This window comes from Acipenser ruthenus, chromosome 7, assembly GCF_902713425.1.
Source record: "Acipenser ruthenus chromosome 7, fAciRut3.2 maternal haplotype, whole genome shotgun sequence".
In the NCBI taxonomy this organism is placed as follows: Eukaryota; Metazoa; Chordata; class Actinopteri; order Acipenseriformes; family Acipenseridae; genus Acipenser; species Acipenser ruthenus.
In genome coordinates, this window is record NC_081195.1 from 48,831,268 (window position 1) to 48,849,702 (window position 18,435).

At 35.7% G+C, this 18,435-nt stretch overlaps 1 protein-coding gene across 4 annotated transcripts in view; it reads right to left on the reverse strand.

Annotated features, from left to right (window-relative positions):
• Positions 1-18,435, reverse strand: part of LOC117415588 (proton myo-inositol cotransporter-like) — an 89,636-nt gene that overhangs the window by 50,188 nt on the left and 21,013 nt on the right. For all 4 annotated transcript variants that reach the window (XR_004546436.3, XM_034026137.3, XM_034026136.3 and 1 more), the window contains exon 3: positions 15,071-15,279. Coding sequence is in view for 3 of the 4 variants with exons in the window: in XM_034026137.3 (XP_033882028.1) it covers positions 15,071-15,279 (209 nt within the window). In the remaining variant the exon portion in view is untranslated. The remainder of the gene's footprint in view (positions 1-15,070; positions 15,280-18,435) is intronic.

Sequence of the window (18,435 nt, forward strand, 5' to 3'; positions counted from 1 at the left end):
GTAGCATATAAACTGGTACAGCACCAGGAGTGGGATTTCTAGAAGCTCTGTCCTCAAGTGGTGCCCATGTAGCGTGGTTATGTCTTTAACAAAGGATATGACACGCAATAATGAGGAACTTCTAAATTCTCAGATTAATTGGTCAGCGTGCTGTACACATGTATTTCAAGTAAAATTAAAATTTACAAACAAACAAACAAACATCATGACTACACCATGAGTTAAAAACAAAATAGCCTGTCAAAGCTTCATAATCTACAAAAATAACAAAGTCCATATCCATCAAAAATCGAGGACAAAACTGAAAGAAGATTTGCAGTGACAGTCCATCCTTGAAATCTTTAAATGGTGGAAACCCAGAGAACCTTTGTGTTACATCACCATGACAACACAGACAGTTTAAATTCAGGGCTGTATATTCACATGGGAAATAAAGAGTAGAGCACTCTACTGATGGCATTATAAATTATTAAGTATTAGAAAATGGATCAAAGATTTCCTTTAACATGATTGGTCAATACAAGGGCCTTAATCTCTGGCACAGGACTTCAAATGTTACCTTTTAAGCTATGTTTAATCACTGTTTCAAATCAATCCGCCGGAAAATATGGAAATAACGTATTCATGCATCTTACCCTTTTTCTGCTTGATAAAATAAAATCCCAATTCTAGTACATAACACACCCTCTCAGTGTTGTCTGTCAATGTAAGTCTGCTTCCTTGCTGTCCTATACATTTAATCTATCTATTTAAATTTAAGAATATGATAGACTGACCTGAGATGAACACAGCACCCTAAGTAAATCCCTTGATTTAAATTTCCACATTGTCTACAAGGAATTGAATTAAATTTGAGATGAGAAACATAATTGCTCTCATCTCTTTGTGAAAAACAGATGTATTTCTTTATTTTTTTATTTGATGCATTGCAATTTAGGTCAATTTAATTTTCATTGTACTTGCTTTGATGCTGTCTTTGTTAGCGACCAGTAATCCTGCGTATTTATACTGCTAAAATGCATTTTTGTTTTTAATGTTAATGTTATTTTATCATTAAACTCCTTTTCAGCACACAATCGACTGCTGATACCATAACCGGTCAGAAATACAGAAATCTCAGGACCAGAACTGGTACAACAACAAATCACAGCACAACATAAAAATATCAAAAACATCGGAACATATAAGATCGAATCAGCACGATAAAGGTTACATGTCAGCTATTGATTTCTGTTAACTAGCTTTTAAGCAGGAATAAACAGTGGTATATGTCCTTTTATAAATAGGACAAGTCTATAGATCAGAAGCTATTTTTTTTAAAACGTAATAATAGAAATGCAATGTACCTTAAACTTTTAGGGACTGTAATAGAAGCAAGTTTAGGACAAGTACTGAAACCCAGCTGGGTCTTTATCCATGCAATCAGAACTGGCAGTGCTAGAAATTAGATTCTGAAACTCAGATTGCAACTCTTTATAAATATTTAAGTAAATGCATGCATAAATGCATGCATAAATAAATAAATAAATAAATGAATAACCCTTTCCCCAGAGGGTAATTTCCACATTGGCAATAATGCACAAGGTGCCAGGTGTCTAAAATGTTTTTCCATGTAATCAAGGATACAGGCCTAAACTGATCTAAAAATATCTTGGATATTATCAAATGTCTCAAAGTTTACCATTTCTTTACAGAAGAAACATAAAATAGCACCTGACCTCTATGTGGCAGCCATATTAAACCTGCAAAAATTAAGTCAGTACCTGAAAGGTTTTTCTGAGATTTGAAGCTTTGACACTGGCACCATTTTTTTCTGGCGCAATATCCACGATCAGACTTGACAGAGAGAACCACAGAATAAAGCCAATATCTTGAAGTGTTGGGTCTTGATCATTCAGAAAACTAAAAAGTCACTTGACCCCAAGGCCAGAGTTCAAAGTGAAGGGTTTCCAAGCTGAAAATATGATTAGGGCTTCTGTTTTTCGGATTTTATTAATTGTTTTTTTTGGTGCTTATTTTTTTAGCTATTTTCGAGTTATGTAAATCGTTTGTTTTTTTTGTATGAAATTAGTGTTTTTGGTTACTTTCCAAACTGCTTGAGGGTTTTTTTCTGTCAAAATATGTATAGTAGTAACTCAACAGTACTTGCACACTTAAGTTGTACCTTCTTTCCTTTGCTGTCTTCCACAACGAAATCCCTATGGTCACGGGCACATTCTTCTGGGGTTTTTGTGTGTACGTATTTTTGTACATTTCACCACAATTCTGTTTTAAATCCTCAGTGTCTTAACTGTAATACAGCTTTAAATCCTGCTAACAAGCCTCCATCCTGATTGTAATCTCGTTTTAATTCTTGCAAGCGGAGTCTCCAATAGAAATGTAGGACTGTGCTGTCACTCAGTAGTTGGGGCGGGTTTAAAAGTATTCATAACTAATCAATGACAGATACAAGTCAGGAAGGCGGGACATTGCCCAGCAGCACAGGGAAATAAATGTATTTATTATTATTTTTGTAGTAGGTTTTATTTTTTTGTGAAAAGGGTAAAGTCAAAGTGAATAGATTAACCATTTCCACAGTTTTTACGGTGTTTTCCGGTGTTTATAGGCTATCCACTGATTTAATTTTTTTTGTAACGGGGTGCTTTAATCGGGTTTTATTGGTTAAAACCAAAAATCAGAAGCCCTAAATATGATGTTGTTACTGACTGCAATAGTAGTGGCAGGACATTGGCAGATTTGCAAATTCATACATGCTCCCCTCACGAGAAAGCTTAATTATTTAACAAACATGCAATTACGCTGACCATCAAGTTGTAGAATTTTTGACTCGTCAGAATATATTACTTTACAGTATTTTTAGTACCATTGTTGCCCTACACATATACTACCCCATAATGCTGTTAGAGAGTGATTGGCAAGTTACATGATTATTACTGTACAATGTTATTTAAGCAAATGCATGATATTTTTATTTATGAAATATGCACACGATGAAAAGGTGATACAGCAGCATATAAAATATGACACTGAATAATGCATTCATTCATTTATATAACTGATAAGCCCAATAATGTCCAATCTGTACAAATAGATTGCATTGTACAAATAGATAATGATTAGTTAATCTTGAGACAGCTAGTTTCAGCCACTGGAAGTGGAGAACATCTGTGCCAGGCATAAATCATTTTATGATCAACAAAATTAAAACCTAGTTGGAAAGTAATTATAAATTAGGAAACGAAACTGCAGCATTTGCATTGTTTCAACTTAAAGATATTTTTCTGTCCAGGCATATCCCTGGTTTACACAGTAATTCCTCCCCATAGCAGACTCGCACACTAAGCAAATGCAAGCATTTCCAATGCAAAATTCTGGCAGAATGTCAGGGCTAATTAGCTCCTTGCCATGCAATTTGGTCAAAACAATGTGCTACAGTGAAATTAGGGATTAATACTGGTCAATGTTTGCACAGTCTTCAATAGGTTTTAATTAGGCATTTGCATTTGTTAAAGTTAATTTACATTCAGAAAATTCAATATATTTTTCGGTTACACACTAAATATGTGTTATTTGTTATAGGATTCAATTCACATTCCGCATTGCTTCCAAGCTTCATGCAGCTGTTAGAATGTTTGTGGTATTAACTATTTGTGGAGGAACAGAAAGTAAACAAAAATATATTCGACAGAAGAAAAAAGTAAGCGAGAGATTACGTTTCCAGTGCTAGTAAGAGATAATAAAATGGATTTCAAAACCTTTGTTAGCGCTCCTTTTACAAACATATATGTAAAAATGTACATGTCCAAATTCAATTTTCAGTTAAGATTCTGAACCCCAGGGATTATTAGAACGAAACTAAACAAAAAATAAAGTAACTACAATGGAAAGAGATGGAGTACCTTAAAATCACAGAACGAGAACAAAGGGGACCCGTGGGTATTTAGTTACAAACTGATGTCACAAGGCTATTAAAACAGAACAACCACAACAGAAAGAAATATCTGTAGTTGCATTAAAAGCAGCGCCAGCAGATAAAAAATATCACACCTGAAATAAATGGGGTTAAAGCAAATAACCCTCCATCACTACCAGCATGTTCAGGATAATATCCAAATAAGGTTTTTTGAACAATGGCACAGTTAAAAAAAGTTCTGCTTCAACTTAAATGTCACTCTGTATATGGAGAGAATTGACTCATGGTGAATGTAGAATCAACATTACAGCATGTTTCTTTATTACGTAGCTTTCACATACAGAAAACTAAATGCAATGCCCATATCTAGAATAGACACATTCCTGTTATCAGTCAACTTGGCAGCAGTTTTCGCTGTGCAGTTTTTGTTATGCATAAATAGGTCACAGAAAAATTCTATTAAAAATCACCTGTGATTGTATTTTTTATGTAACGTATAAAAGTAACATCATCTTAGTCAGGCACACTTTAGGAGACTGTCATTGCCCTGGAAATGATTCAATTTATTACCACACCACTTTGTTAAAAATGTTCCTGCTTGTAGTCAGCATCAGCTTCACACTACTGGTGCATTCAATCTACACAATCCACGTATTTTATACTATTCTCCCAGGCTATAGTGTAAAGAAGTAGTATAAAAACAAGTAAGACAGGATTAAGTATAGCAAATAAGACAAATGCTCAGTACCTTTAAACACCATGTTGGCTGCATTTTGAAGCAAGTTGTTTTTGTTTTTCAGAAAACGTGCCTTTGTCTTTGCATTCGTTTCATAATGATTTTTAAAGGCATTGGACATTTGTCTTAATTGCTAACTTTTTGTAAACTTTTATAATTTGAAAGTAATATGGTGTAAACATGTTTATACAGTGTAATGTCATGCTCCCATAACACTTCAAACAGTTGCATAATTCTAATTGTCAATTTTCACAAGAACACTGACAACATTGAGCTCCAGCAAAATTTATTTTGTGCTGTAAGATAGTGATTTTCCATTAATTATTCAAAAGAATGGAAATTGGAAAAATAGCTTTTTTTATATGGAACAAAACACTATTTCCCATTTGTTTTCCCTTTGCGACTTATGTAAGAATACTGTGAAAGAGAAAAAAAATATTATCTTGGTAAAGAAACATGCCAACATGTAGCATTCTACACTGAAAGTGTACCACAAAATACATCATTATCATCTATAACTTGTTGAAAGAAAAAGGTGGCATGTCCTGGAAAAACACGAGGTATTAAAGAAAGGAAAAGAGCAGCTTCAGTCCTGTTCCTAGAAGATCTGGAAACCTTGTATAAGATATCATCTGTATACAATGAGGACTGTCTACAGCTCTAACAGCATTTTCTTTTTACCTGATCATGTACATAACTATATTATTTTCCCAACAATTTGCTACCCAATTTGCTCAGTGTGTGTTCCACACAAAGAATATCACTGTTTGTATCTAATATCTTCATTGACCATGTCATTCCAGAAAGGGCCTGCAGTGACAGAAGGACACTTTGAACAACAACGGTCACATTGGTAAAACAAGCTATTGTGTATCTAACACACACAAACAAAATAGATTCTATACCAAGAGTCAGCACAGCTTGAATTTTTCTAAATGCAATAAGAAATTCAGCTGAAATTCAGCTGAAATTCTTCCACGAGAGTCTGCTCAGTGCTAAATATAGAACGAGGAGCCGGCTGTGGTTATTTTTTAATAAAATGGATGGATGTGAGAAGGCTCCAGGGCAACGTCTTCTACACAAAGCAGGGAATGGAGCATCAGTCTACAAAAGAGTAGCTTACTACACTCAAAATCACTTTTTTGCTCTGAGAGATTGCAGCTTATAAAACAAAAAAAATCTGACCTTTCACTGCTTTATCATGAATAAGTATAGTTTAAGTTGGTAATGCCTGCCGCCCTCGTAATCATTTTGAAAATAAACTGTAGAAGTGACAACTTAAATTACATATTTTTCTTCTGTTTTTATAGTGACTAAGCATTTGTGGCTGCTTTAGACAATAACTTAGTCCAGTTTGGTTTTTTTGATTATATTGTTCAAAGACTAACAAATTGCTCTACCCTGCAAGCGCTGAAATGGTATTCATTTTGATAAGTGATACTAGGAACATAAACTCAAAGTATATAGTGTAGATGACAAAGAGAATCAGATTCACTGTTCATTATACACTCAAAGACTGAGGATTTCTGTCCTCAACAGTGGCAACCTTTAGAGTTCTATTCTTTTACAAAGTAATAAATAAATAAATAATGAATAGATGTCCAGTGTCCTCCTAACTGAGACATTGCCATTGACATTACCTTTAGTCCAGAAACGAATACTAAAATGTTTTGCTTATTACGCTTCACTAATGGGGAGTGATAGAACCAATTTAGAGCATGCTGAATTCTTTATCTGTCAGATTTGCGAATTACTGACTCCTACTTCTGTTATATTACATGAGAGTTTACATTGGATTCTGCACACTATACCGTAAATTTCTCACCTTCAACAGCAAGGGCACAATGTTTTTCAAGTGATGACCATCTTGTATCACACATCTAACTTGGGTATTGCAGCACTGTAAGCATGTGCAGATCCACATACTGACCTAAGGATGGCTGAGTTCTTTAGAGAATTTTGGCCGCTGCTCACAGCTGATTTACTAGCTGTGTATAGTGAGAGTCTGGAGAGAGAAGAGTTGCCCCTGAGTTGCAGGTGTGCAGTTATCACTCTGCTGTCAAAGAAGGGGGATCTGTGTGACAGCAAGAACCGGCGTCCAGTGTCACTGCTCTGCACAGACTATAAAATAGTGCCCAAAGCCCTGGCCAATCAGCTGAACTCTGTGATGGGAACAATCATCCACCCCGACCAAACCTATTGCATCCCCAACAGGTCAATCTTTAATAACTTTGATAATATCTTTTTAATTAGAGACATTTTGGTCGCTTCCAAGTCTTTGACTTTTCTGCTCGTCTGATTTCTTTGGACCAGGAGAAAGCCTTTGACCGACTGGATCATGTGGAAGGTACTAGGAGCATTCGAATTTGGCCCTGTTTTTTTTTTGCCCAGATTCAAGTACTCTATTGTAACATTCTCAGCCTGCTGAAGATCAATGGGGGATTGAGTGCACCTTTCCCTGTCCACAGAGGCATTAGACAAGGCTGCTCCCTCTCAGGTTTATTATTCTCCCTGTCCTTAGAGCCTCTAATGAACCAACAGGCAGGTTTTAAATTTTAACAGGGCTCATAATACCCCATTGCAATGGGCCCCCTATTAAAGTGTCGGCCTATGCTGATGACATTGTAGTTCACGTTAAATGAAAAAGATCTAAAAGAACTGTGTCGCAGCCTGGTCTGCTTTGAAAAAATCACCTCAGCAAGAATTAACTGGGCAAAGAGTAGTGCAATACTGATAGGGGATGGAGAGGGGTTTAGTCCTCCAGCCTTACCACAGGGGTTACAGTGGAACACGGGGGGTGGGGGTTGCTAAGTACTTGGGGGTGTTTTTAGGGGACAAATAAAAATGTCCCAAAAGAATTGGGAGGGTGTGCCGGAAAAAGTGAAGGGGCATCTGGAGAGGAGGCGCTGCCTCTTGCCTCAACTCATTTTCAGAGGATGGTTTTAATTGTAAATAACCTGGTAGCATCAATGCTCTGGCACACACTGATCTGTGTGGAAGAGGGTGGGCAAGGCATCCACATCACCAGCCTGGTACATACGCAATATGCAATGGGGATACATACAAATCTTTTGATGGTAAGATTATTTGCTTAGAAGCTTGCATTTGTGACATCTTCATTAGGAGAATATTTGCAAGCAATTACAGAATGTATCTCATGGGGAAAGTAGAAAACAAGACCCCTTTGAAGCCGATTTCTAAAGTAAGCAAATGCATTTAGAAGAAAGATTAGTTCAGGCTGATCGGGTTTAATTATGGTTTAAATATTTAACTGTAAATCTACAATACATAACAAAACCTGTAAATGGCTACAAAATGTAGTGACTAGTAGTATTTTTTCGATTAGGATTGGAAGGCAAAAACGTTTGTCTCTCATCTCACCAACTAAAATTATTCAGAATTTAAAAACATTCGCCTTTTTACAATATCCTTCATATTTTTGGCTGTGTGGTCCAGTGGTTAAAGAAAAGGGCTTGTAACCAGGAGGTCCCCGGTTCAAATCCCACCTCAGCTACTGACTCATTGTGTGACCATGAGCAAGTCACTTAACCTCCTTGTGCTCCGTCTTTCGGGTGAGACGTAATTGTAAGTGACTCAGCAGCTGATGCATAGTTCACACACCCTAGTCTCTGCAAGTCGCCTTGGATAAAGGCGTCTGCTAAATAAACAAATAATTTTTTGCATTCTTTGCAAAAAAAAAAAAGGAATTCCCTAAATGTAGATTGAGCTGTAGGGACACAACCTGCTAGTTTGTGAGCCATATGAGGGAAATGAGAATATTTTATAGTCGCCTGTGGAGATAATATCAATCTTTTTTTTTTTTTTTTTAAGTCACTTTCACACACAAATATCACTACTGAGCCATATAAAAAATATTTTAAATATCCATTCACACAGCACGAAATTGTGCAATCTGTGCCAGTATAATACTGTCATAAGCCTTTCACACAGCCAAAGGGATCATGTGAGTGCAAATTTCAAACCTATCAGTCAACAGATCATTAATATTGCAATGGTGGTTCGCCCATAAGTTACAGCATCACGCACCGTGCCTTCTATTTGTAAATTCACCTCCTCATCAGCCCGTAACAATTTTAACAGTTAACAATTTGTTAACTTATTCCAGACTCCAATTACTACCTCACTCTTGATCATCCATTGTATTTGAAAATAAAACGAAAGCGTGTAACACCAACGACAAAAATACCCAACACGTCCGGCATACAGTCACATGGGACGTTGACTTTCAATCCACAGCCACTATAGCGCTTCAGTGCCGGCATAGCCTTCCACATTGGAGTTTCAGTGCCGTACGAGGCGGTTCACAGATGGCATAAAATTTGACGACTCTGTGACAGTATAATTCACACAGACCAAAATGCCACATTAGTGCTGGTTCTGAGCCGTCATAGCTCATCTGTGTGAAAGGGGTATTAGTTAATACGTTTTAACAGTGTGGTATGATCTGCATTTAATCTCTTAATTCCACACAGGTACTATAAGCAATAAAATGATACAACAAAAATGCTAAGGCTACTGACAATTTAAAGCAATAAGGAATTAGTCACACCATAGCCCTAGGTTAGTTCTACATCACCAGTGATGTATTATTAAATCTAAACCTAAATATTTGCTTTGTTTATTGCATGCATTTCTAATGCCTAAAAACATTTCCCTCCAGCTGCAAAGTTAATTTAAATCGGGCCCCTAAAGTATTATAAATGCAAACTTTATAGATAATGTGTTTTGTTAAAATTACAAAATTAAAGATTATTCTGTGCTAAAACAAATGATATTAGAACCTCTTAAGATGCATGATCAGTGAGAAAGACTGCATAATAGTGATGCCATGACTGCTTATTAAAATTCACCCATTATGGACTGGAGGAATCAATGTCTGCTTTATTTCTGATAAGAATAATCAGTACAATGACACAAAATGTACTGTATGCATTGTTCCTGAATGCCATATATATGTTGTTTTCACCACTAATGCTGCTACAATACAATTAACAAATACATGTATTTTAAATGACATGAGCCGTTTGTTACAATAAAATGTCATGAAAATCTTTCAGAAAATGTAGATTATTATTACTATGCCCTTTATTAGCCATCTAGTCCCATTCTGAATACAGAATAGCTATTTCTATAACAGACATTCTAAAGCTAAGGTTAGTTCTCTTACCTCAAGCAGATGACATGGTCGTAGTGCACTGGGTGCCACTATTATAATAGTCTGAATTATTCCATTGTCTTCTTGCTGGATATTGGTCTGCATCAGAAGATATATATTTTTTTAAATGTATAGTTGTTAAGTTGTTAATTCCTACAACAAACAACGACTTGTCACCAAAACACCTGTCCATTTGGGATGACAAATTCATACACTTCAACACTGTAAGAACTGTTTGCCTAAAATTCCGTTTTGTAGTACCCTACAATAGTTCATAGTAATTTCTTTGTGTGCTGAAACTGACCCTGGTGCCTATAAAACCAATAATCTTCATGTGAAGGCTGAGTGATAGAATGTGGCAGGAATCCCTCTACAAATCTCACCCTCAAAGCATGCCTTAAAAGAGCTTTACACTGATCATAGTTTGTTTAATTTATGAATGTCACACAGGCACAGACACTCAATACATTGAAATCTTGTCAGTTTAGCAGAAAAAGGTCTTACATAATCTTATCAGAAATCAATGGACTATGCTTATCTTTTACCAGATATATCTATCTGCCAAATGTCCCAAAGCTCTTCTTAGAACTAAGCAAAAACACGAAGTCTTCTGATACAGTGGGAAGGCCATATCGCATTATTAAATACACAAACAAAAAAAAAAACATTCTCTTCAGCAGACATGAAAGTCTCACAATTAATGTAGATATTACTCTGATTACAGCTCTGTATTTTGCTAATGCGCATGGTATAATTATACTGACAAAATAAATCCATGCACCAGATATAGGGTACAATTTGGTCAGGGTATTATATTTTTCTCATATACAGTGTGTGAATTTTACAACCAATATCTTGATAATAAAAAGAAGAAAAAAAAATCCTGAGAACTAATAGATCACTACCAATGTCTAACTGACTAATCCAGGAACACGTGAGAAACTCACAATGCAGGTATAAATAGGATAGTTTGATCTGTATGAAATCATCAGACTTGTAAGACTCGAGTCACGTCTGCAAAAGACTCGGACTCGACCTTGTGTGACTCGGACTTGGACTCCAACATTTGGGCTCTGTGACTCCTTTTTTAATTTTCTATTACACAAATAATATAACAGTTACTAGGAAACCTGTGCACAATAAAAACCCACTCAACAAAACATTATCCAATCACTGGTTAGCCCTGTTGTCATTGCAGCCAATCATAGTAAGAATATGAAATTGGAAGCGAGTTAGGTTGCAGCATAACCCCCACCCCCTGTTTTGCAAAACAAATAATAAAAATACTAAATTTACTATTTAAGAACACAGTATACTGTATATACAGTTCTGGCAATGTAAGTCAGATTGGCAGATTTTACCTGAATTGAAGTCAAAGTAGATGCTATAGTCAGAGGTGAAAGTAACTTTAATTTCTTACCTGTGTAGTGGTACTCAGCTCACTGTGCTTGCTCGTGCATGCCTAAACAACTTCCACTAAGAAAGCAGGGAAGCGCCCTTCCTAATATGGTACATTATGCTGTTTTTGGTCTTCTACATTTTTTTAAAATTGAATTCATCATATTTTCCAGTCTTGAATGTCGTTTTTAATGTCATTGGGTCTTGTACTTTTTTTTTTTTTTTTTTTTTTTAAACTTGTGCAGCTTTGCGGTGGACTTCTCGTGAATTGTTTTTTTTTTTTCTTTTTAGAGAAATTAATTGTCTGTTGCAAGTTTAAGTTTGCAAAATAAAAATAATAATAATTGAGGGTGAATGTATCTCTTTAGACAATAGGAAAACACCCATCAGATCACAACTGATTGCACATGTACCAAAATCTGACTGCACAACTTGCATGATAGTGACAGACAAGTTGAAAAAGGCATGCAAATAGAATAATCTAGCTAGAAAAAATAAATGAAATAATTTTTTGTATTTTTATTTTTTATTATTTATGCCTTTTTCCTGAGGGATACAGACAACGTTTGTTAGGTAAAATGTTCCCCCACTGCTACCACTAGTTGAATGAAAATTGATTTGAGTTTGTTTCACGGACTCGGACTTGAGACCAGGGCCGCCAAGAGCCGTCATGGGCACCGGGGAAGGATTGGTATGTCCCGCAACCCCCCGCCCCCCCGCCCTGCCCCCCCCCCCCCATGTGGTACAGTGCAACTTTACGGTTCTTTTAAAGTTGATAAAAGTCTTTAAAAAAATATGTTTGACAGAGCCTGGATACACAATCATTACACAACAGAAGCACATCGGTGTGCAGTACGGCAGTTTTTTTTTTTAATGTGGTGGTGGGAACGCAAAGGGTCTTGTGCAGGGCTAGTTGTTTTAAAATATTTTTATACATATATATATATATACACACATATATATATATACACACATATATATATATATATATATATATATATATATTTATTATTTTATTTCTTAGCATATATATATATATATATATATATATATATATATATATATATATATATATATATATATATATATATATAAAAGTTCCCGTCCTCCCCGCCCTCTCGGTGGGCCTGCTCGAGACTCAAAGTCAAGGACTCGTGACTCTGACTCGAATGACAGTGACACATTAAAAATGACAGTCTAGTTTATAGGTGAAGCACATACAGTCCTATACAGTGTCACTATCACAGTATGTTACAAGACCTCAATTTATTGCCTCACGCTACTTGTGAAACAGGATTTACTCTACCTGTTGAGTAATATATTATTTAGTTGTAGTGTACCCAGCAATTATTACTGCTTTTCTTCCAGACAAAATGTTGTCAACAAAATGAAGTATATATAATGTTAAATAGCATGCAGCAAAACAGTGCTGTATTGCTGTTTATTTTACCCACAGCATGTGCAAAATAAATAATCTTGAGCTGCACTTTGAATTGATGTGGTACTAGTTTTGTTCTTCAAAGATCAGCTTTCAGAAAACCTCTTGATTGCTATTCCATTCAATGTTTTGCAATCATTAAACCAACCAGTGTAACCCAGTTAAATTACTGTTCCAGGCGATAAATCTGAATTCTGAATGTTTCTGCATCAGAACTAGATTGAAGCAATAATTAAACAGATGATATGATTAGTTTGTGAAAAAAGTCCTGAAAATATTTTGCTTTGCACAAACATTTTGTAAATGTTTTCAAATAATGTTCAATGGAACTCCTTAAAACCTTGAATTCATTACTTATAATTAAAGTCCCGTGTTTTTCGCAAATACAAAATAAAAATAAATTTAACAATAAAATGAAATAAAATGAAATGCAAATATAAAAATAAATAAAACGAAAAATAATTATAAAACAAACATACAATAACATTTAATTGGGAGGTTTATACAAAAAATACTTTAAATAAATACTTGCAATCGTAGTTGTCGAGGCTCAGCCGTTACCATAGACATGGTCTGAAGGGAAACGGAAGCCCTGACTAGCACTTGCGCAGATGTATAATTTGGAGTTAAGTCGTTTGGGAATTAATTGTGATGGAAGAGAAGAGAGATTTGTTTCTAAAATGCCTAAACCGCGCATAACAATTAAACAAACTTATGGTGCCAAAATAATGACTGCCGGCTGGAATGGGAGTCGAAAGATACCGTCGTTAAGCATTATTAGCTGTTTATTCTATTTGGTAAAAATATGGCTTGTTTGCTTGTACAGATGACCCTGCTTTATATCATGACTGCCGTGCAGGCATAATTTGTGATATAAAACGGGTCATGAGCACATTACAAGTGCGAGAAATGAATTAAAGAGCAGTGTTTCAATACTGTGCATTTAGTTGTTCTTTACATTAAAACAAATGTGTACAGTTTACTACAGGACAAATACATTTTGTATCATTTACTGGAATGAAACAGTTGTCATTATCTGAAAAAGGCATGAATTGTCGACTGATGAGATAATAAACGGGGTATGACATTAAGCGAATGAATGAATCTGCTTTGCTTAGTGTTTAAATACTGAGAAACCCCAAGCTTGTTGTATACTGCTTCATCAGTACAAATGGATTGAAATACAAATCCTATTTTTTTTTTTTAATGGGTAGATTGCTGTAAAGTACAATTATTATGACAGCCCCACAACAGTACTATTTATAGAGTGCATGGGCGGTTTTTACTGTAAATAAGCAGTTAGTTAAAATGAGTGGGGGACTGTACGTTACCGTGAGAAATTATGGTAAGTAAATAATTCTTCTGTATGAGGTCCATTCATGTCAAAATGTTTTTGTAAAAAAAAACAGATAATATTTAATAAAAAATATGTACGTAGTTAAAACATGATGTATACTATACTATTATTGTTTGAGTTGTTTTATTAAATCTGTATGTGAAATAAAACAACATTTGTGAAAAACAAAAGGAAAAAAGTTATAAAAAATAAAAAGAATTTCACCGGGCTCTACTTATAATGATAACTATAAAATAATGATCACTAAAATGGGACGTGATTTAACCAAGTCCAGCAGAACAGGCTTTCCACAGATGTGAGACTCAAGACTGAGCATCTAAGGGGGGAGGATGGGACACCACAAAAGGGCAGCTGATGCAAAGGTGGTGGAGAGGAGTCAGAGAACAAAGCAACGCAGAGAAAAGGAGTGTGGTGTCGACCAGGATTTAAAAAGAAAGACTGATGATTAGTAACATGGGGGCAGCCGTGTCTCAGTCTCCTGACCCCCACCAAGCCTACAAAAAAATTGCAATGAAATGAACGACAAGAATTACATGCATACCAGAATGTGTACGGATTTGTATTTATTCTGTCCATTAATATTTACCGTCAATATGACAGTACAGCTATGGCCAAACGTTTTGCAGTACCTAGAATTTTATGATTGAGACAATTAAAAAAAAAAAAAACTATATGAACATAATTTAGATCTTTTATGTAACATCAAGTAATCAAAGAAACTACAACATGATATTGCACAAGTCTACCGGAAAACATAATAGTAGTACAGTATTTCATGTTTGATTTCGAAATGTCATTTTTCCCATTTTTGTCAGTTTTTCGGTACTGGTAAGTCTATGGAAAACTACAAAGCGGTATGTAATTCAATATGTTAACGTAACATTATTCCGCAGGTTTCATTTGATTTTTTTTAAACAAAATAAGTGAATTCTACTGGGTGATGCAAAACTTTTGGCCATAGCTATAGATGATGTTGCAGTTATTAGTTTGTTTCACCGTTTCAAAAATATGTAGTATACTATTTATTGTACTTGTTGTGTGTAACAGCTCACCTCCTCCAGACTCTTTCTCCTCATCCTCAATGCTAGTTTTGATGCTGTCATACTCCTCGTCAATGTTTTGATTGCCACGGATCTGACTGAGAACCCGTCGAGCTTTTTGTGTCTTGCCTTTTTGGATTAGCCAACGTGGACTTTCTGGAAGAAACAGGAACCCAAAGAACTGAAGAACCGCTGGGAAAAGAGAAAGGCCCAGCATGTATCTGTAAATAAAAAGGAAAAAACTTTCACTATCTAAAAGGGTATTAACACACAGATAAAAACATAACACTGAGCTGAAAAGCAGGATATAATGGCAACATGAGAAGAAAAAGTTTTGAAATTTAGTACCGTTAGGTATGTATTTTACTCTTTTTAAAAGGCGGTGTTGACTTAAAATAGTGCAATATGAATGGTAATGTTGCACTATTTAATTCTAGAATAAGGATAATCTATTTGGGTGGCATAGTCATAAGTTACTGGGGCACACACCCCCGGTCCCGCCACATTAGGCTTTATTCTTCCAGTGTCTTCACTTCATTTTCTCATAACAGTAGACCAGAAAACCAATGACGTCAGCAGCAATGGCAGATAAATCACCTTTCGTTCTGCTGTCAATCTGAAAGTAAAGTCATCCCCAGTTTAACGCAAATACTTTAATAGCCTTCATTTAGAAAATTAGTACTAATAAGAGCATACAAACATATACAGTATTGGATGCCCTCGCTCTATATAAATTAACCATTTTGAGGTCTGTGACTCAGATGTGTTTTTTTAAATGCATTCCTTTTCTAGGGAACAGGTAGTCCTTTTCTGCCAGATGTCAAGATTTAAAATTTCCAGTTTGGAAATGGAATACGTGGATTGGCATTCTTTATTACAGTTGTCAGAGTACAACAGTGATTTGTACGCTTTCACAAATTACATGACCTTGGTGCCACAGCCTTATTTGTCGAGTTGTTTTAACGTGTCAATTCTTTGCACTTGATTTGCAGACATGAGGTCCGAATTGGAATGCAAATCACAGGCGTGTATGTAGACATCACTCATTTATATATATTTTGTAATGTTGTGGCACATTAAGTTTGAGCTGTGGCTCAACACAGTAAACTCAGGCCCTGAGGGTTGTGTGTATAAAAGGACAGGATTGGGTTTTTGACCACCATGGGAGATGAACATTTTTATAATAAAATGGAAAATAAAGATGAATGTGATCCAACACTTTAGGTATATAAAGACATAGGAATTGCCTCCGAAATGTCTTTTCTCGAGGCTACTCATTTAACAATACAATTGTGACATTTTGCAGCTTTTAGCAAGACAGTTTTTAAATGTCTTTGCTTAACTCATGATTTATTAGAATATTCACCATTTATTGGCCTTACCTGTAATGGTCCCTGGATAAAGAGAGCAATTTGACCAACTCTCTAGAAAACAAACAGCAGGTTCCTCCACTTCACCCCCCCCCCCCCCCCCCCCTGTGTATTAAAGCGATTGTAGCCAACAAAATATTTCCATGCATTTGTTTGCAAGACATGCTTTCAGATTGCCTTGCATGTTCTGGGTCATTATACCTGGACAGTGAAGTAACCTCTTTTCTATTTTTTTTCTGCTGATAACCAACTAGCTGCTTCCACTAATGCTTTGCAGGCAGTAAGATGTTTGACCCTAAAGACAGTGTTGGGGTCAAATGACCCAGGAAGTAAAGTAGTAGCAGACTGCCTGGAAGGCAAGTCAAGAAAACTGGGAACTTTCTTTAACTTACAGCAGAAACAGATCTCATGTTTTACAATGAAAATGCAGGTTTGCTACAACATGTGTATTTCAATACTGCACATTTCAAAATATAGATATCAAAGAACTGAATGTTCTCACTAACACTGATTTTGCACAAGTGGATAAAGGCGCCTGCCAAATAAACTAAAAATAAAACTAATAGAAGCTTCAATGAACCAGATGTTGCCTCCAGCTGTTTCCAAGACAATTGCTATTTCTAGATCTTCAACATCGTTTCCCTCAAAAGGGTTGACTTTTACAAATACAAAACATCCTCATTTCCAAAATTACGTAGTGTTGGCAGCACCACCATATCTATTTAATGTTTGTGCATTATACACCTGTTACCAAATCAGCCCTTTGTTCATAAGCAGCACGTCAATCACTTTTTAAACCAGAAACCTCTATGCATACTTATTACTCACAGGAAAAGCTCATGGCTAAAGGGCAAGCGCATTCTATAAAATGCCACAGACATTCTGAAATATCCTCAAATACCTCAAATAGATCTAATCCTATTAAGATTAAATTAAGGGGTTACATTTATTACTATGTTTTGAACCTCATAGTAAAATGCATCTTGTCATTTAGATGCATTACAATGTAGTTGGAGCCATTAACAGGAGCATCATTTCTAAATTAAGAATGATGTCTCGAGTTGACAAAACATTTCCGAATGTTTAGAATATTGTATATTACAGAACAATACATTCCAGTCTTTGATATATGTTTGAATAATACACACATTAGTATTAGCCTCTACAATTTACTCTGCCATACTGCAAAGCAAACTTTATGTTATAATAAAAAAAAAGTTTAAAATGTCTCTGTCTAATTATTGTGGACAGCTTGGAGAACTTAGTTGAGCGATGATGAAATCTTCGTGCAAAAAACTGCATTTACAGCAATTAATAAGAAACTCAACGATAAAGAATTTGATGTGTCAGTTTCCTTAGTAGCCAGCAGTCCACATGTCAAAACCACCCCACAATTTGGTGGTTTTGATCAAGTTGCATTTGTTGCTATCCAAATGTGAGCCATAATGATACTATCAACAACTACCTGATGATTATCCAATTCACAACTAAAAACTCAGAAATATACCGAGCATCAAAAGAAAAATATCACTTATATTTGAGCATCAAAAGAAACTTATCTTTTATATTTTGATAAAATTCACTAGATGTGATCGAAAAATGACAAACTGTTTTAGAGCAGGTGCAGTGACTTTTTATTGTGCTGATTAACAATTGACATCACGAAGATGCTGCAAAATGATCTGTCGATCTTGGGCAGGTGTTGTGACTCTTGGTCTCCCAGTTTGTGGCCTGTCATTGACAGAGTGTGTCTGATTATACCATCTCGCCAGGTTTGAAATTGCTGGCTGTGAGCACCCAAGACGGCGAGCCACAGTATGCTGCCCTAGTCCAGCCTCCAACACGCCGATTGCACGAAGGAGCTGCTCTCTTGACAGATGTGGCATGTTTTTTTTTTTCTGTGATTTTCTTTATTGCTGTTATTCAAGCTTGCAATTCAACCGCTGAAATCACTCCACATCCAGTGTCCAATCAACTGTCTCACTAATTAGGTGATTAAGTGCATAT